This window comes from Trachemys scripta, chromosome 15 (assembly GCF_013100865.1).
Source record: "Trachemys scripta elegans isolate TJP31775 chromosome 15, CAS_Tse_1.0, whole genome shotgun sequence".
In the NCBI taxonomy this organism is placed as follows: Eukaryota; Metazoa; Chordata; order Testudines; family Emydidae; genus Trachemys; species Trachemys scripta.
The window spans coordinates 16,182,358-16,202,871 of NC_048312.1; the positions used below are offsets into that span (position 1 = coordinate 16,182,358).

The window sequence follows — 20,514 nt, forward strand, 5'->3', positions numbered from 1 at the left end:
CACATCTTGCAATATGCATATCCTGAAGTACCACTATAGATCAGTTACTGCCCTATCTGGTTTCAGAGTGGTAGCCATGTTAGTCTGTATCAGCAAAAAGTAGGAGCAGTACTTGTGGCACCTTAGAGACTAAAATTTATTTGAGCATAAGCTTTCATGAGCTAAAACCCACTTCATCAGATGCATGCAGTGGAAAATACAATAGGAAGATATATATACACAGAAAACATGAAAAAATGGGTGTTGCCATACCAACTCTAACAAGACTAATCAATTAAGGTGGGCTATTATCAGCAGGAGAAAAAAAACTGTAGTGATAAATCAGGATGGCCCATATCAAACAGTTGACAAGAAGGTGTGAGTAACAGTAGGGGAAAAATTAGCATGGGGAAATAGTATCCAGTTTGCAAATTAATTCCAGTTCTGATTGTCTGGCTATGTAGACTCTCCCCTTAGGCCCTACGCTACCAGCACTCCTAGCTATCTTCGAGACACCACTGACTTCCTGAGGAAACTACAATCCATTGGTGATCTTCCAGAAAACACAATCCTGGCCACTATGGATGCAGAAGCCCTCTACACCAAAATTCCACACAAAGATGGACTACAAGCCGTCAGGAACAGTAATCCCGATAATGTCACGGCAAACCTGGTGGCTGAACTTTGTGACTTTGTCCTCACCCACAACTATGTCACATTTGGGGACAATGTATACCTTCAAGTCAGCGGCACTGCTATGGGTACCCGCATGGCCCCACACTATGCCAACATTTTTATGGCTGACTTAGAAGAACATTTCCTCAGCTCTCATCCCCTAATGCCCCATCTCTACTTGTGCTACATTGTGGACATCATCATCATCTGGACCCATGGAAAAGAAGCCCTTGAGGAATTCCACCAGGATTTCAACAATTTCCACCCCACCATCAACCTCAGCCTGGATCAGTCCACACAAGAGATCCACTTCCTGGACACTACAGTGCTAATAAGCGATAGTCCCATAAACACCACCCTATACCAGAAACCTACTGACCGCTATACTTGCCTACATGCCTCCAGCTTTCATCCAGAACACATCACACGATCCATTGTCTACAGCCAAGCTCTAAGATACAACTGCATTTGCTCCAATCCCTCAGACAAACACCTACACGACCTCTATCAAGCGTTCTTAAAATTACAATACTCACCTATTGAAGTGAAGAAACAGATTATCACCCAGAAGTCACCTACTCCAGGACAGGCCCAACAAAGAAAGTAACAGAACGCCACTAGCTGTCACCTTCAGCCCCCAACTAAAACCTCTCCAGCGCATCATCAAGGATCTACAACCTATCCTAGAAAATGAACCCTCACTCTCACAGATCTTGGGAGACAGGCCAGTCCTCGCTTACAGACAGCCCCCCAACTTGAAGCAAATACTTGCCAGCAACCACACAGCACACAACAAAAACACTAATCCAGGAACCTATCCTTGCAACCAAGCCCGTTGCCAACTCTGTCCACATATCTATTCAAGGGACACCATCATAGGACCTAATCACATCAGCCACACGTTCAGAGGCTCATTCACCTGCACATCTACCAATGTGATATGTGCCAGCAATGCCCCTCTGCCATGTACATTGGCCAAACCGGACAGTCTCTACGCAAAAGAATAAATGGACACAAATCAGATGAATTATAACATTCAAAAACCAGTTGGAGAACACTTCAACCTCCCTGGTCACTCAATTAAAGACCTAAAAGTCGCAATTCTTCAACAAAAAATACTTCAAAAACAGACTCCAATGAGAACTGAAGAACTGGAATTAATTTGCAAACTGGACACCATTAAATTAGGCTTGAATAAAGACTGGGAGTGGATGGGTCATTACACAAAGTAAAAACTATTTCCCCATGCTAATTTTTCCCCTACTGTTACTCACACCTTCTTGTCAACTGTTTGAAATGGGCCATCTTGATTATCACTACAAAAGTTTTTTTTCCTCCTGCTGATAATAGCCCACCTTAATTGATTAGTCTCGTTAGAGTTGGTATGGCAACACCCAATTTTTCATGTTCTCTGTGTGTGAGTGTATATATATCTATCTTCCTACTGTATTTTCCACTGCATGCATCCGATGAAGTGGGTTTTAGCCCACGAAAGCTTATGCCCAAATAAATGTTAGTCTCTAAAATGCCACAAGTACTCCTCGTTCTTTTTGCCCTAGCTGAACATCTTTATTTCAAAAAACAAGTCTACTATTACAAATAGAACCTAATCATATTTAGATAGAAAGTTATCCATGTTGGCAATTACATCATAATGTGATCACAGACAGGGGATGCAATTGCATTGTTTCCTGATGTCACTACACATTTCACTGCTTGTAATCTTTAAGAATTCATGTTGCTTTATGCAAACACATTTTTCATAAATTATGAGGATTCTCATGTATTAAGGAATTGTATTTTCCAATTCATTTTTGTATGATATCTTGTGAATGCTAAAAGTCCAGCTGTAATATGGGAATGGGGGGGAAGGGGAGGATGCTTCTAGAGAGGAAAGATGAGTTTCCCTCAGCTCTCTATATTGTAGCAGCATGTTTTGAGGACTGTTACATTAGGTTGCTTCACTCCTCAAGATACTATTCTTTTAGCAGACTCAAGTTCTTTCAGAGAATATATAGGTGTAAACAGAACAGGAAATTCTGGAGATAGAGGAACTAATTTTTCTTAACGTACAGAAGAAAATCCAAAGAACTCCAATTAAACAAATATGCTCATTAACCTTAATACTAGAACATTTTTCTCCAAATGTCTTGAGGAAAGCCCCCAAAGGCTCAACCTACTTTCTCAGGCAGCCACAAGGAGATACAATGTCAACTGGTCATCCAACTTGTCAAAACACCTTTTAGGGAATCCCAAATCCACCCACCTTTTACCATTCAGTGAATTAGAGTACATTTCCTCCCAATCTCAAGAGACATACTCTTTGTCTCTCCACGAACTGAATTCCAGGGAAGTTATTCCAGTTCTAGATGTTCAGGTAAGGGCCTTATCCATTTTCTTTTGTCACATTCAAGTTAACAAACTTGTGGGAGGAGTTTCTGCAGCAATCAAGGAGGAGGGGCGGGGAAGTCAGAAAAGAATCCTCCACAGGTTGCAGCAGCGCCATGTCTGACATGTTACTGCCGTCATTTGCACTGCAACAGGCTCTGGGTCTGCTCAGCTAGACCTCCTCCTAACCCAGCATGGGTAATGACACACTGATCTGCACGGGCTTGAATCTACTGGCTAAGTCACTATCTGAAGATGATATCACCGTTTCCCAATATTGATTCCCTCTGAGACACCCCAGTCTTATTTGTTCTGTTCTTGGAAGCAGGGCAATGAAACAGAAATATTCACTGTGTTTTCCAGATCTTGGAGGCACAGAATTGGTGTGACCCATTAGTTTAGTACTTATATTACTTGCATTTATTTTTACAAATTTAGATGGGCTTTTTATGTTCCTCTGGGATCCATTTAAGAGGCCAAATCAAGAGATCTAGCCTACAAAGTGTTTTATCTCTCTAAATTACTTCTTCAGGCCCAAAGGGTAGGTCTATACAGTGAAGAAATGGGCTTGGGCTCCAGCCCAAGCTCTAAGACCCTGCTTGGGCTCCAGCCTGAGCCCGGAAGTCTACACAGCAGTGAAACAACCCCACGAACCTGAGTCGACTGGCATGGGCTAACTGTGAGTTTTTCTTTACTGGGTAGACACACCCAAAGAGCCTGTGGGGGAAAAAATAGATATATAGGTTTATTTGCTCAAAATAGTTTCAGATATCAATTAAACACAATCCAGACCACAAGCTTATCAATAAAACGTTTAAGGGCTTTGAACTAAAGTTACAAGACAATTATGGAAGCATAGGGTATGAAAATAAGGAATCAATACCCAAGTTTCAATACAGAACTACAGAATTGAGATGTGTGGCTGAGACCCTTGAAAAGCAAGGAATATTGCTTTTCTAAATGAAGTCAAAAAGAAGAACAGGAGTACTTGTGGCACCTTAGAGACTAACAAATTTATTAGAGCATAAGCTTTCGTGGACTACAGCCCACTTCTTCGGATGCATATAGAATGGAACATATATTGAGGAGATATATATACACACACATACAGAGAGCATAAACAGGTGGGAGATGTCTTACCAACTCTGAGAGGCCAATTAACTAAGAGAAAAAAAACGTTTGAAGTGATAATCAAGATAGCCCAGTACAGACAGTTTGATAAGAAGTGTGAGCATAATTCCCCTTTGCAGTCTTCTCATGTAGCATGTATTCCTTTTGTGCAGCTATCTGACAGCAGTTTCAATTGCATTTGGCTAGAGCCCAGTGGTTTGTACAGAGATGAACTGGACAAGATAGATCTGAGCTGTTTTTATAAAAAACAACAACAACAAAAAACTATGCTTTAAAGCCACAGAAATATAATGGCACCATGGTAAAGCAAATAAGTTGCGTCTGAAAATATTTCTCCCATCTCAAGAGGCAGTTTATTGAACGGAATGTGCTGGGGTCTATAGAGACCATCTTAACATGTTCAAATTCAGTATAGAGAACAAACACGTTTGAGCACCATTTTCAAACGCAGCTCATTTTTGAAGGGTTTACAGGATCTTCTACTTTACTGCCCCTCGGTAATCCTAATGTCGTCAGTAACTTTTTAAAAAAAAAGAGTGGAAATATAAAGAAAAAAAGTGTCAACCTTGGCAAGTGAGCTCTCTGACCTACTTTGACAGTAGTCTCAGTTTTCAGCCATATTCTATACACCACTTGGGTGTGTGTTTTTTAAACCAATCTTTTCCCAATAAGAAAAAGAGAAAAGTTCAGCCATCTCAGACTTACAAACTGGGGCACACAGACCAATTTGCTTGTACTACCTTTTCTGGAATTTGTCAATCATTTGCCTAGAAATATTGATTAAAAAAATCCACCCAAATTCTCCTTTAAGTCAAGAGTTAAAAGAAAAGGATAGCTTATCGCTAAGGTAGAACATTTTAAATCACTGATAATAGTAAATTAAACTAATTTAAACAATATACATTGATTTTAGCACTAGCATTATGCAGGTAAAAAGCAACTCTTCATAAATATTGTTTTCAAATTAAACCACAACATTGGTTACTTTATATAAGGGTAACAATTAAATATTTTAATACAATGTATAAAGACAAAGCAACATAAGATATTCACATTTGATATTTTAGGCATTTACCAAGAAAAGCTCAGTTCATAGTCACAACCCAGATTTCCCTGCAGTTCCTGCTTTTCACCCTATTTTCCAGCTGGATTAAAGGATGCACAGAACAAATTACATGCCTTGGGGGAGTAGGAGTGAAGCAAAACAAAGAATGTATGTGTCTATATTGTTTTTTTCATTATACTTCCCACCAGTGCAACTATATTGGTGATAGCAACAGTGAGAACTCTACTGTAGACAAGTAGGTATCCGAGAGTTGATCGTATTCCTCTATTCTAAACTCTGGAGAATGTGACATCCATCTAGGTATTGTTTAGGTAATGTGTCAAAATACTTAGAGACCAATTACTTGGCAAAACCTGTCATTTACAGCAATATGCAAAAAGCACTGAATCAAATTAGGAATAGAATGAGGTTTCCCATTTAGAATAGTCAGGTTTGCAAAGAAACAAAGTTCATTTGTAACAGATAAGGGAAAGCCAGGTGTTCCAGTCCAGTATTTTGGAAGAAATTGTTCCATTACAAAATACCATTCTGTCCAGAAATACTCCAAACATTAAGAGAAGTGGTTGTCAATGATCACCTGTAATTTAAGGAGAACTACACAGCAGTTCACAAGCATTAAACTGTTTGTGAAACCAAGCAGTGAGGGATTTGGGTTTGGTGTGAATGGAGGTGGTTCCCTAAATGAACATCTAAAAAGTAGTCTGAAAAATGAAAGTTGGAAAGCCACTGAATTAAGATCATGGGAAACAACCCAGTTTCTTCTTCTTTCTTGTCACTTTCCTATTCTGGATCAGCAACTTTTATAGCCTTCTTCTAAAACACATATGCTCATATGCCAGATTGATCTCTCGGAGGTCGGCTCATGTCCAGTCCACATACCGAGTCTCTGGTCTCCTTCCATCCATTATCATTTCAAGAGCCATCCTACTGATATAGCTTTCAGATCTCTATTGGATATGCCCAGAGCACAATAGCCTAGCCTCCCTCAGCTTGTCTTCAATTGAAGCAACCTGCACTAGGCATCTCACAACCTAATTTTATTTCCTATCTCAGAGCATTTGACCATCTCAACGTCTTCATTTACACGATGGAGAAAATACTGGAAACAATCCAGTTTATTGTACAGATTTCCGTGAAGAAGGCCTAAATTCCACCAAGTTTGCAAGTGTTCAGATCTTAGCGGGTGTCTTATTTAGGTACATCTCAAATCATTAAACTAAATATAATTTCTCAATCAATTTGTTTAAGTAACTGAAGATATTTAATAAAGAGCAACTATAAGAACAGCCATACTGGGTCAGACCAAAGGTTCATCTAGCCCAGTATCCTGTCTTCTGACAGTGGCCAATGACAGGTGTCCCAGAGGGAAGAAACAGAACAGGTAATCATCAAGTGATCCACCACCTGGCACCCATTCCCAGCTTCTGGCAAACAGAGGCTAGGGACACTATTCCTGCCCATCCCAGCTAATAGCCACTGATGGAACTATCCTCCAGGAATTTATCTAGCTCTTTTTTGAACCCTGTTATAGTCTTGGCCTTCACAACATCCCCTGCCAAGGAGTTCCACAGACTGTGCGTTGTGTGAAAAAATACTTCCTTTTGTCTGTTTTAAACCTGCTGCCTATTAATTTTGCCCCCCCACCCAGTTCTTGTATTATGAGGAGTAAACACTTCCTTATTTACTTTCTCCAAACCAGTCATGATTTTATAGACCTCTATCATATCCTCCCCTTTAGTTGTCTCTTTTCCAAGCTGAAAAGTCCCAGTCTTATTATTCTCCTCATATCCAAAGCGTTCCATATTCCTAATCATTTTTGTTGTCCTTTTCTGAACCTTTTCCAATTCCAATATATCTTTTTTGAGATGGGGTGATCACATCTTCACACAGCATTCAAGATGTAGGCGTACCATAGATTCATATAGAGGCAATATGATATTTTCTATCTTATTATATATCCCTTAATGATCCACAACATTCTGTTAGTTTTTTTGACTGCCGCTTCACAGTGAGTGGATGTTTTCAGAGAACTATCCACAATGACTCTAAGATCTCTTTCTTGAGTGGTAACAGCTAATTTGGACCCCATCATTTTATATGTATAGTTTGGATTATATTTTCCAATAGTGAGCTTAGTTATTGGATGCCTTGTTACCAAGGAAACAGAATGTCTATTCCATGAGAGAATGTGTTGTTGACCACTGGTTTTTATTTTGCAAGTTCCCTGCTTGCAGGAGTCAGCCAGAAAGTGGAAAAAAACAAAAAAATTCAAGAACAGAAGTCACATCAGCAGGCTTCCAGATTGCTCAAGAGTTGGAAAAATACAGCGGTTGGCTCCTTCACATTTTTATGAAAACAGGGGAAAAAGTCAGACCTCCACTGAAGACCAAATTAGCTGCACAAAGCAAGAGACTGCCACTGACAGGAGTGAGTGTGTAGCGCTCCTTTACAAGATATAAACATTAATACTTTCCATCTTCAGCCTATCAATTGATCCCTCTGGGACACCTATCCTACAGGGGTAAATCCACAGCCTACTGCCTCTCCCCCACTCCAAGAAGGCAAAGCGCAACAAACCTGACCTGTAGGTACGAAGCATTTAACAAATTGGCAGCCAAGGATGGGGGAAAGCTCGCTTGCTCCCATTTCTCAGGAATGCTGCCAATCCTCCTCCACTGATCAACCTTGTGTTTCTGGAGAGCTGCAATCTCCTTCACCAGATTTTTTGCCCCTCCTTTTGGCACGACTGATTGTTTAATTTTCAGTTTATTCCACTCCTTTGTTTTCTTCCTCCTTGAAGAATAGAAATCAGCTGAAGGTGCTTGTTTTGGGAAATGGATCCTTAAAGATTTCTCCCTCCAGTTACATATCAGACAAAAGAGAAACAGCCCCATAGTACAGTTTTGGGATTAAAAAAATAAATAGATCAGTAATTACTTAGTAAATTCACTGACACATCCCAGTCAACCTCAGATTCATAATCCTGATTGCCAGTAAAGTTAATCTAGCAAAGGGAAGGGAGTGATCATAGGGGGCTGCATGATGCTTAGTGAGGCCATTTATCTAGTGGTTAGAGCAGAGGCCTAGATTATATTTCCAAATTAGGTTAATTAGACATATTTTAACTGCTCTGTACATCAGTTTCTTTCTCTGTAAACTGAAGATGACTCCTAATACATACCCAATCTTTGTAAAACAACACAAGATTCTCAGATTAAGTGTCTAAATTATGTTGTATTCCAAAGACAGTGTCAAGGGTATGCTCCCCAACCCCTCAGAATCAGTAGTATGCTCTGCTCATGGAGTACAAGGCAATAGCACGTCCATAGACTAGGAACTGTCCAAAGAAGATCCTTTAACCTGGATAGGCCCCTTAAGCAGTTCATCAGCCTACTTTCTATATTAGTAAATGTGTTGAGTTTAATGCGAACAAGATAAAACCTTGGAAGTTTTGTATGCGCACACACATGGCTTTTCTTAGGTGCTCTACACCAGAACAGAGGATATATATCCAAAACATGGGGTGTAATGAGAAGTTATCAGGCTTAACTACATTATGCTGCAGTATTTGACAGCAGAAACAATAAGTATCTAGTATTTCAGACAATACAAATGGGACAATTTGTCTTTGTTCCTCATACCACACGCTCCAACATAACTCTCAGCAGACCCATAACAATAGCATTTATAGTCTATGAAAGCCTAATAAAAGTATTAGAAAATGTTTTCATACTACTGCAGGAGAGTGACTAAGATCCTCACTCATTCATCGTTTTACTAGTAGACTCAGGTACACAGTATCCATAGGAAGACTGGGGTTTTGCCATTGTAAGTTTTCTAAAATCCACTAATGCAACTAAAAGTAACTTACAGTTTCATTACTATAGAAACGCAGAGGTCTGGAAATAGTTTTTTTTTTTTTTTTTTTAAACTTTTATATCACAGCTGCTTTAAAAGTTATCAGCTTTCTGATACAGCAGTTTGGCCACGTTTGTTTTGTCTCAGTCAATGGTGGAAGGGTCAATTGGTAAGACTTGACCCTCACCATAAACCTGTATTTATCTAGGTTGCCAACACTGCTGAGTTTGCCAACATCTTAGAAGATAGTTTTTTCTCTTTGCTTTTTTATTTTAAAGGAAGAATATCCTGTCTTATTGTATTAATTCACTGATATAATAAAAATTACTTAAAAATAATCAACTGTTGCTTTTACAAAAGTAGGTGTTCAGTTGGTTTTAACTCAGCATAACGAAGCGACAGCATGAAATCTGCCCTTGGCTGGAACTCAAACCTCTGCCTATCTACCACTAATAGGACAAGATTACAGATTCTAATAAGCACTCCAATAGACTGACTTTCGCACTGGTTGTGTCTTCTTCAGTGAGAGCCCAAATGACTTTCCTCTTATTATCTCTATGTATACTGCCAGAATAGCAGCTGGCTTTAATTTGTCCTAAAGATATGAGATGACCAATATGTTGCCGACCCATGACTTTATCATGTCTCAATAGTTGTTGTTTCTTAAAGCCCCAGATCCTGGATTCAGATAATTAGGTGAGAATTGCAGTTTTCAATTTAGAAAAAAATGTCTAGCCCTCACGGTTGCAGAGAAGAGTTTGGAAATGTAATCCAACTGTTCACAAATGGCTCAAAAATCAAAAGGCAATTTAAAGCGCCCGAACATTATTATTGACTTAAAAACCACAAATTTAAGAAAACCTCATGGTGATTTTTGGGGGCCTGACTCATGATTTTTGAACACTTGGAATTGGCAATGTTAGATAAACTTAGAAGTGGCTATTCAAAATAACGACCGACCTGTAAGGAGTAATATGCCTGCAGCTCACCTTTAGTTAATTTTAAGATGCGCCTCCCACCCCCCAAATACTACTTTTTACATACAGTTGTGATGCCGATGAAAGGTTTTGTCTCAAAAAAGCAGTGCTCTGGTTATGGCAGACTCTCTCTCCTTCCCTCCCCCGTCACCCCACGAAGCCCATCACAGTTAGTGTACTGTAATCATTTTCTCCTCCAGATTTTCCTTTTAACCTGAATATTTTGAAAATATTATCTTATAGATTTTCTGGAGTCCAATTCAATCAAAATAGGTCATCATCAAAACTATAAACTAATACAATTCATGCAAAGACAACAGTTTTCTTTTCTGATTATTTGTGTAGCAAACAAATCTTGTAATTATGCTAGATTTCCAGGTAGAAGTGATAATATTGCTACTCCATTTCCATAGTTACTCTTGTTAACTTCTGTACAGCTACATAGCCAGACTTACTTGGAAGCTTGCTGTTATATCCATTACTTCTTTCACTGTGTACTTACATATGTCAACATTTTATTAATATTTGTTGACTACTCATGCACATTTAGAATTAATGTTTTTCTGCTCCCTGTTGGCATTTAGTAGCATCATTTGTACATGCCATCTCAAGAACCATGCCAAACATGCTCAGAACCACCATTCTGATTCTCTGTGCACAACATGCCTATTAGTTTCAGTTTTGGCTATGCTGCTCCTGTTCCCGACAGACATCCCTCTTGAGTGCCTGGGAAAGGGCATGCACCAAAGTAGAAACTTACTATGAGAAGTGCTTTCAAGGGCATCAAAAACTGAAAAGAAAATATTTATCCCTTATTCTTTTCATCTATAATAATCAGAGGTTACTGTTACAAAATTGATTTTAATTGGACTCTGCACGATTGGATACTTTTGCTGAACTAAGGTAATAATTTGATCCAAAATGTTATTGACTGATAAGTAAGCCTCAGGGTCACGTCAGAACTACACTTATGCAAGCTAATAAGCTAAAAGATATTGGTGGATCCTCACTGAAGTAATGTTGATGCCTGTTAAGCAGTTTAAAATGTTATTAAAGGTAAACAACATGATTCATCAATGGACAATGAACCACTTAGCAAATAATTATGTATCAGAACATTATTATACCATCATTCACTCAGGTATTATTATATTGTCATTCACTCTAAACCATAGAATGGTCTGTCAAAACAATAAAAACATCAATGCCTATAGAAGTGTTGACCAAACAATACAGTCAACCAATAAATAGTGGTACTTACAAAGATTCCAATAACTGTGGGTGGGGGAAACTAAAATGACTATTCAACACGGATTGCTATTCTTCTGGAGGGAGGGAAGTGTTTCTTTCTGTAAAGCCTCCTGAACATTAACTATTTGCTATCAACTACTTTACCGGGTGTGAAACTGTCACTGTCACTAAATCACCATATAAGGGTCATGACATGGCATTAAAGAGACCCTGTGACACACTGTGATCCAAGTCAACTTGCTTGAAAATATAAACATCCCTGAACTCCATGGCACAAAGAGAAAATAAAAGACACAATCCCAGAGCAATACCAGCTAGGCTTGTGCTCAGACACCATCTAACTAGATAATTACAGTAACTCCTCATTTAAAATTGTCCCGGTTAACACTGTTTCATTATTACGTTGCTGATCTATTGGAGAACATACTTGTTTAAAGTCGTGCAATCATCATTGGTGAGTACAGCATTAAATTGTTTAAAATGATTTAAAACTTATACTGTATATGTATATCATGACTTTTGTCTGGTGAAAATTTTTCTCTGGAACCTAATCCCCACTATTTGCATTAATTCTTATGGGGAAATTGGATTTGCTTAACATCGTTATGCTTAAAGTAGCATTTTTCAGGAACATAACTACAACTTTAAGTGAGGAGTTACTGTATATGCCAACAGAGAATAAGTGTCATTCACTTAATGTTAATTCAATAATCTTAGTACTGCCAACCCTAAGCATTCAAAAATCATGAGTCAAGCCCAAAAAAGTCAGACTAGGTAAAATATGAGATTTAAAAAAAAATAATTTGAGGTCCTTTTTATTTGCCTTCTTGTGTTTGAGTCATTAAAGTTCGTTAAGAGTTCAGATTTCTCTGCAACCACAAGCTTCCTTAAATGATTTTTTTTTCCAAAGCAAAAATCCTCATGTGACCACCTGACTCCAGTAGCTGGAGTTTTATGAGCTACATAACACAGAACAAGACTTGTGATAAATCATGAATGTTGCCAGTCTGCATCCTCAACACTGCTATGAGGTGGGAAAAGGGTCTCAGCCCCATTTATGGGCCGGGAAATGAGGCATGGCACAGTTTAAGTGACCTGCCCAAGGTCCCACAGGAAGACACTGGTGGAGCCAGGAATGAATCCAGATCACCCAAGACCTTAACCACAAGATCATCCTTCCCTTATTGCAGGGGTTCTCAAACTGGGGGTCAGGACCCCTCAAGAAGTTACAAGGTTATTATGTGAGGGGGTCACAAGCTGTCAGCCTACACCCCAAACCCCATTCTGTATCCACCATTTATAATAGTGTTAAAGATATATTTAAAAAGTGTTTTTTAGTTTATAAGGGGGAGGGGGGCATCACACTCAGAGGCTTGGTGTGTGAAAGGAGTCACCAGTACAAAAGTTTGAGAATCACTGTCTTATTGACAGGACATCCCCCAAGACCCCTCTGGGCCTGAAATCCTTCTAGGAGGCCACCAGGGACCCCTCCCATGGGTGAAGCTGCGGTGACTGGGGACCGCTCCTACAGGGCGCTGCGGACGCTCCTACCCCTCAGCTCTGACTCTACAGGCTGCCCCGGACGGCGAGTTTTTAGATCCCTTCTAGTCTCACAGCCCGATAGCTCCAGGGTCTCCCCCACGCGCCCTGGAGCAGCGAGACGCTGCCATTCTCACACTCACCCAGCAGCAGAGCGAAACGGCGGCGCTCGTCGGACTGTTAAACGCTTCCGGGAAACGGCGACACCGTAACAACAGACACACCCATTGGCTTCATAGGCCCCGCCTTCTTCGCATGCTATTGGAGCGTAAGCCTCTTTCTCCCGACCTCTCATTGGTTCGCTTCCGTGTCGCTCAAGTAGGGTTGCTGCGGCGTTCCAAATCTCGGCTCCTCTCTTCGATCTGCCCCTCCCCGCACCTGGTGCGGCTCTTCCGTTCTGTGCGCTCTCCTCCCCGCAGGAATCTCCGCTCCGCTTACCTCAGCTCTCTCCCCCCGGCGCCTCCCCCAACGGCTCTCCCCTTTCCCCGTAGCGGTTCCCGCCCTTGTGGGCCTTGGTGATGGACCCAGGATAGGGGTTACCTGGGGGTAGTGGCCCCTAGCCCAACAGCCCTGGTCAGGTGCCCTCTTGTTTGGGAGGGTGGGGGTTGCAAAGCACAGGCAGATGGAGCATGGCTGCTGGGAGTCACCTCACACACCTCTCTGTGCTGACTATCTTTGACTGCGGGGAAGTTTGTTCAGGTGTGATGTGCTCCAGGCCTAATTGTCCATTGCATGATGCCCCTTCTATGCCCCTCAGCATGCAGATATGGCCCTTCAGGGCTCTACTCACCTGCCACACTCCCCTCAGTGGCATGTGGCCAGGGTGGCTGTGGTCCAGCTAGTCTCACTTGCCAGAAAGGTTCCTTGCATCCCCTAGCCACATTTGAGGAGCCCTGAACTTTGAGCTGGGTGCTGGGCAGGACCCCGGTTTATCCCAGAATGGGGAAATAAAGAGGGGGCTTTGTCCTCAGTTACTTGGTCAAACCCAGCATGGCCAGAACTGATAATCCCTTCATGATTCTACGTGGAACTGCAGGTTTAAACAAGGATGGGGTCAACTCAGCCGTTCACCTGCCCACACTGAAATAGTGACTCAAGGAATTTACCATGTGGGGCTTTCAAGCAAGATCTTAAACACTTAGATTCTGCCTGCTTTTCTGGGCAGATAATGGCAGTAACATGGCTTCAGCTGAACCTCAGTTGTAAATTCAAACTGCCTCCTGGCAGAGCCTCCAGGAGAAGGTAGTAGTAGAAACACTGACTGCTCTCTCTGAGGGCTAATACCTATCCCGTGAGGATAAATCAAGCCCAGTATATAGAAGGTATGAAACCCGTTCTTTAATATGAAGCACTATGAAAGGAAAAGAACTTCCAAAATAGCAAGAGCTATTCATGCTATTAGATCTAACCCAGGATGTTAGGCTGATATCCACAATAAAACTTCAACATGCATAAATGTAGAGAAAAATAGATTTCAGTTTTGAGTTTCCAAGATGTTATTAAACACAGCTTTCCAATTTTAACATAAGGCAAGTTACACAAGTCTATCAATCTGCATGACTCTGCAGCTGATTAGTTAATTGTACGGTTTTTGAAGTCAAGGAGAGGTGAGAGCACACAATGCCTGACAGCAGTTACACAGTAACGTGCAGCATTAAGGCCAAAGATTGTTTAGAAAAATCTATTGCATTCCACTGGGTTTTATTTAACACATTTATAGGCGATCTAGCAGATCATTTTGACATTAAGCAGAAGAAATCTCTATTGGGAAATAATGTCTTAGAAAATGCTTTAGAATGGTTGATTAGAGTACAGTAAAACATGTCATAAGCTATCACTCAAGAGACCAACCATATTGGTTGTTTACCAGAGGTGGATCTATAATAAAGGACAAATAAAATATGCTGAGATACTTTAAGGTGGTCTTTTAAGACAGGAGGTTTCTTAATAAGGATGGTACTTTGAATAGGTTTGAATGTAATTTGAATGAACTGTGTTCCATGGAAACTTGATATGTTGTCTTTGTGATAGTTTGGTCATGTTTTTCTATTTTAGCATTTTGGTATGGTATCCCTTCCCATAATAAGACTATGTTTTTGTAAGATGCTAATAAGGTCTTTTAGTTAAGGAATCTAGGGCAGCAGTTCTTTCTTGCTGAACGTATTTAACCAAATTAGAAATGCTTCTTTGCTTGATACCTATTAAAAATCCTCTGATGTTAAGGCTCTGCATGTCTTCAGTAGAAGTTGCATCCCTGGAAAAGAGGAAGAGGCAAATTCTCTATGGTTTGAGAATGTAGATAACTGTGTTGGCTTTCACTGATAAGCCACATATTTGCCTGTTTTCTACATGTTTGAGAAATTTGATTAGTTTTACTGTGGCATTTGAAGACTTTGTTTAAGGAGGTTTCCCAAAAGCAGACCATTAAGGGGTAGCTAGATTTTAGGGTGACCAGACAGCAAATGTGAAAAATCAGGATGGGGGTGGAGGGAAATGGGAGCATATATAAGAAAAAGACCCCAAAATCGGGACTGTCTCTATAAAATCAGGACATCTGTTCAACCTACTAGATTTAGTGGGGCTATTGCCCATTTAATCCCCTGCTTCTACTTCCTGTGCCTATAGTATTTTCTTTTCTCCCTCAAAAGCCCTAGTTGCTATTATGTCCTTTGTTAACCTCCATCTTTTGAGGAACTGCATGTAGCTTCTATTACTAACCAAATTACAATAGTCCATTCTCAAGTGGATACTGATCACGTGTTTGTTTTGAGTGCATTCAGTGAAAGAAGTGTAGAGATTCTGAGGAAGGGGTCCATAGGCCACTGGTGGTCTGTGAAGCACTTGCTGGTTGTCTACAGAACGGAATGGTCACATGGTACTGGCTCTTTCTGATTATTTCTAGATCTTTCATTACATTAAAAGAGCTAAAAGAATACATTATACTTTCCTAATTTTACAGTAACTGCCTATATGGAAAATTATAGCCACAACAGGGTTACATAATTGTGAATGTGAGGGAAAATGTTTCACACAACTGTGATTTAGAGAAGACATGGCCTATAGGCTGTTGTGAGGCTTCTGCTGAATATGTCACTTGACACTGATGGTTTGGTTAGCTAGATCCTACAAGCACTATGTACATAAGTCCTACTGAAGCCAAGGGAAATTCCAGGCAGAGGGCTCCTACAGAATCAGGCCTATTATTTACTACAGAGTTTACCCATCCGCAAAGTTATAATTACACTGTTGTATCTCACAAGGGTTTTGTCAAGAAGACTGAGATTTTCAGAGGTGATTAGTGATTTTGGGTACCTCCATTTTGGGTTGCTCAGTTTGACAACAGGAAAAAAGGGCCTGATTTTCAGGGGGTATCAGACTGAGGAAAAGCCTGAAGATGCGATAAGTGAAATGTAAAGGCTTAACAAAAAAGGGCAAACAATCATAAATTTGTTTAAAAATCATGAATTTTTAAAAGACTGATTTTTGGTCCCTCTAAATATTTGAATGCTTGGACTTGGTGATGCTGAGTTTATGTATTATGCTGGTGCCATAAATCCTTGCACAACCCAATCCTATATCTTGGCACTCAAGTCTTTCACTGAAATCAATGCAGATGTGGGATATCTGAATGCAAGATCAGGCTCCTGTTTGTTTGGCTGCTTGGACTTTGGGGCTAAAAGTTCTTGCTGTCTGGATGTCATGTTTCCTTTTCAGTTTGTTACATGTGCTTTAGAATCTGCAAAGTGCAAATCTATGGTGTTTCAGAAGGATTTTTAATGCCATGTTCTGTTTTGATCTTTTGTTAATCACCATCGTATTTCAAGTGATTAAACAAATTAAAAGCATTAAATCATAATGTATTCCTAAACGGAATGGGACCAGTGAACTTCTCTCTCACTCCTACGGGAGGTTAATTCCACTTTGACGGACACTCATGCTGTCCAATGCCAAACTGCGCTAGCAGCCAGTGACCAGACTAGAGGAACTTCACCAATGAGATAGTCGTTGCTGGGTTTAACAAAACAAAGATGCCCAATGGGAAAAAATCATGGCTAGCGAGGACTGCGTCGTTTTGTTTGCTGACTGCAGACGGACAGCTGCGAACTAGGGGGCAAGAAGCAGCAGTGGCAGGACCATTTTCTGGATTTGGAGCACAATTCAGCTGTTTTCCACCCCTATCTCCTCTGCTCCCAGCACAGACACAGTAACCAGCCTTGCTGTCCTTAAAGGAGGGAGGGGAAACCTGAATTCCTGTTTCCATCACTCAGTATTTTTACCCCCCACCAAAGTTTTATTGATAAGAAAGGATTAACGCCCCCACCCTGTAATAGAGTTGGAAGGATGAATAACAGTACACGCTAACTTACAAGATCCAACTGCGTCTCTGGTGGGCATCTTATCGAAGGTCTTTTTAAAAGGGCGTGGGGAAATTAGGCGTTATACAAACTTTACAGTTGACTGTTTAAATGTAAGCCCTAAGGGGGTGTGTGTGCACAAAACCCTTTAAAAATACATTATTCCTCAACCTCTTTTTTGGGGGGGGGGAGTAGACTTTTGGGGAGGACTATAAGGAAGGTTGTTTCTCCGTGAGAGATGAAGAGCGCCAGACCCTGGATGTGGGAGTGGAAGACCCTATAGAAAGATAATGGCAGCAAGTTTATTTGTCTTTTAAAAAGAAGGAATCCTAACTGTGTTTTTTAAAAAGAAAAGCAGCAAAAAAGGTAAATGCAAAAAAGGGTTAAACACTCCTTCTCTTTCCTCCCTTTCTTTCGATAAAGAGGTTTTCTTGAATACCCTTTGTAAATGAAGAGGGAGGAATTTAGAGGTGGGAGGGAGGAAATTCAGCCCGAGTCGGATGCATCTAGTACATTGGCTTGGTGGGTAAGAAGGGAATTGAATCTGAATCCGACGTACCCATTGTGATCTCTGGAGAGGAATTTATGAGTTGGGGGATGGAAGGAAATGTAATTTAGATCGAATGCACCTACAGCGTTTTCTCTGGGGTCGGGGAATGAGTGAGTAGCAGGCAGTGGTGATCTTAGAGATATTTTCTGTTTCTGGAAAATGAAAAGGGAGAGAGGAAGAGGTTTGGTTGATCTACTGCCGATCAGTTGCTGAGTATTTTATTTAAGAGGGTTTGTTTGTTTGTTTTTTGGTACACCCTCTTCCTTGTGATCCTGTGAAGCCAGAAGAGGCAAGGAAGATAAGCTGAGGACAGAAATAGAAGAAGAGATGGTGAGCAGATCATTGGGCTTGGGGGAGTGAATGGACTGTATCACAGTCTTGTATCACAGATCTTGTAGGGTGAACTGAATTTAGGATGACTTTGCATCAGGGTTGCAGACTAGCTTTGTTTGCTTAAGGTTGCAGTTCAGGCTTGAAATAATACATATTTGTTTGTTCTGTGATATACAGCGAGGAGCTGATCTATGTGAATGGCTAAAATTACAAATAGCCACCACACACACATGTAAACGGTAAATAAACCAATACTGTGTTAATTCTGCAATATGATAGGCAACTCTTGTCACAGAGGGAAGTCATTGCTCAGGTTATTTGTGGCGTGCATAGGAGATGAGCCTCTTGCTTTGTAGCAAAGAACAAGCAAAACTAACCTTTTTATTTTAAATTGTGAAATGATTAAATCCTCTTACAATCTTACCAGCCAAAGGAATTATTTTTACTTTGCATTTTTCTCTGCCGTATTACTTTGCATAGTTATAAGCTAATGTTTCCAAAACTTGAGCAACTCTTTAAAATGTTCAGACCAAGCATATAAAAGGCAGAGACCATCTCTTTTCCTATATTGTATTGTATTAGATGGATTCTTCTAAAACATTTATTTCTCAGTTTTTATAATGTACTTTTGTGCCTAATTATGGTGAACTCCAGTTTTTGTTCTTAACATGTTTAAAAAAAAAATACTAAGCTGAATTTTGCACAAGTCATGTCACTTCATGTTCCAATGTTATTTATTTTTTTCAAACATTGACTGCATGACCTCTACAAATTGGTGGATACATATTTTTTTCCTTAATGTAGGGAGGATTTTTTATGGTAAAATTCCTGATCCCAAGTGACAGAATATTGACATTGGCTGATTGTATCTTCCTCTGGATGCAATGCTGCAGTCTGCACCTATTTCAGCTTCTATTGATTTAAAGAGATATCTTACTTACAAAACTGCAAACATTCTATATTGTGGAGGAATGGAACCTAACATTTTACTGTCTCTAAAAAATGTTAGAAGAAACTGGAATAAGGAAAAAATGCAGTTTCATATTGAGTCTGCTTTGGAGCAAATTAGGATTTGTTATATTAAACTAGCACTGCATATGTATGATGTCTGAAGAAATTGGAAGGCTGGATAATTCATAGTTTCTACAGGAAAACAACTTGTGATCTACATTATGATCCCAATAATGCAAGATATTTAGATGGATGGTTGTTAAATTTATTTTAAGCAACATCTCTGTAAATGGTTGTCTGAAATATTTAAATTATATGCCCCATTAGGCAAATGGGTTTCTTTCCTCTGCCAGGCTAGGGGAATGTATTTGGTGGGCAAGGTTGAGAGGATCAGTACAGTTTGACTGTATAGTTATATCCCCATGTTTTGTCTAATGATGCTTAGGCTTTGTTTTATTTGACATTGGTTGTTATCCCTACAAAGTTGCCTTTGCTGATTTGATATTATTATTACATGGTTCCTCTCAACATAAATAACTAAAGCAGTGGATTTAACCATAGATTTGACCTGATATTTAGAGGTAACTGATGAAAAATTGTTTCCCGTTGCTTGTGGTTTTCATCTGTTCATTCAAAATTCCTGCAGTGGAATTTTATTTCAGTAATTCTTTATTATTGAAAGGACCAATAAGTTAGCAAAATGCAGAATTATTGACAGGATATAGAGTTTGTCAGTAGTGCACTGTCAGAGAGTAGAATGCTTCATTTTAGTTGTACTTTATATTTTGTACAAGCTATAATGAAGACTGACGTTTTATCCTAGAAGTTCATGTATATGCATATTACAGTTATATAAATGAAAGCATCTACATCTTATTTTATGTAATGCAATAAACACTATTTCTGCATTGTTTCTGGTAGATTTAAATTTGCATGTTAAACTGTATACTATCAGAAAACCTGTCAGAACTGTTGTAGTACCAGATTTATAATTTGCTGCTCTTAATATTTTATTATGTGGGTATAAATCATTGACGCAAATGCTGTAAACAAATGCCTTTATAGCTAAGAGTGAGACTACATTTAGCTTATCCCTTTCCAATTTAAGGGAAGTATGACAGCATGTTATACAGTGGATTGCTTTAGTAATAACTATCAGTGTAATCTCCAAAGCAGAAGTTCCAATCAAATATTGCACTCCTGCCCCTCTCATCTACAGAGGAGATCAAGGGCCAAATTCTGTTATATTAGTATAGATTGGATTCAGTGATCATTCTGGGTTTACACCAGTCTCATTTAAAGTAGAATCTAGCTCCTAGTCTTTATTCTAAATTGACATCTCCCTGCAGTTCAGAAGAGTCAGTGATCAAAGAATTTTATCTTCCGAACACAAAACACTTAGGACACATGCAACTAGACAAATATTGTATTTTCTCCCCCAAATAGATAGAAATATGATAT

General features: G+C 39.7%; 2 protein-coding genes across 7 annotated transcripts in view; one reads left to right on the forward strand and one right to left on the reverse strand.

Annotated features, from left to right (window-relative positions):
• Nucleotides 1–13,090, reverse strand: part of TANGO2 (transport and golgi organization 2 homolog) — a 79,278-nt gene extending 66,188 nt beyond the window's left edge. For 3 of the 6 annotated variants that reach the window (XM_034791117.1, XM_034791122.1, XM_034791118.1), the window contains exons 1-2: nucleotides 13,008–13,090; nucleotides 7,822–8,032 (exon numbers count right to left, since the gene is read on the reverse strand). In XM_034791117.1, the coding sequence (XP_034647008.1) occupies nucleotides 7,822–7,838 (17 nt within the window). In that variant the 5' untranslated portion in view covers nucleotides 7,839–8,032; nucleotides 13,008–13,090. Of the gene's footprint in view, nucleotides 1–7,821; nucleotides 8,033–13,007 lie in introns of those variants that run through there. The other 3 variants (XM_034791119.1, XM_034791121.1, XM_034791120.1) reach the window with 3 other exon arrangements.
• Nucleotides 13,091–17,742: 4,652 nt separating this feature from the next.
• Nucleotides 17,743–20,514, forward strand: part of ARVCF (ARVCF delta catenin family member) — a 428,382-nt gene continuing 425,610 nt past the window's right edge. Inside the window, exon 1 of the mRNA XM_034791689.1 lies at nucleotides 17,743–18,099. The gene's annotated coding sequence lies outside the window, so the exon portion shown is untranslated. The remainder of the gene's footprint in view (nucleotides 18,100–20,514) is intronic.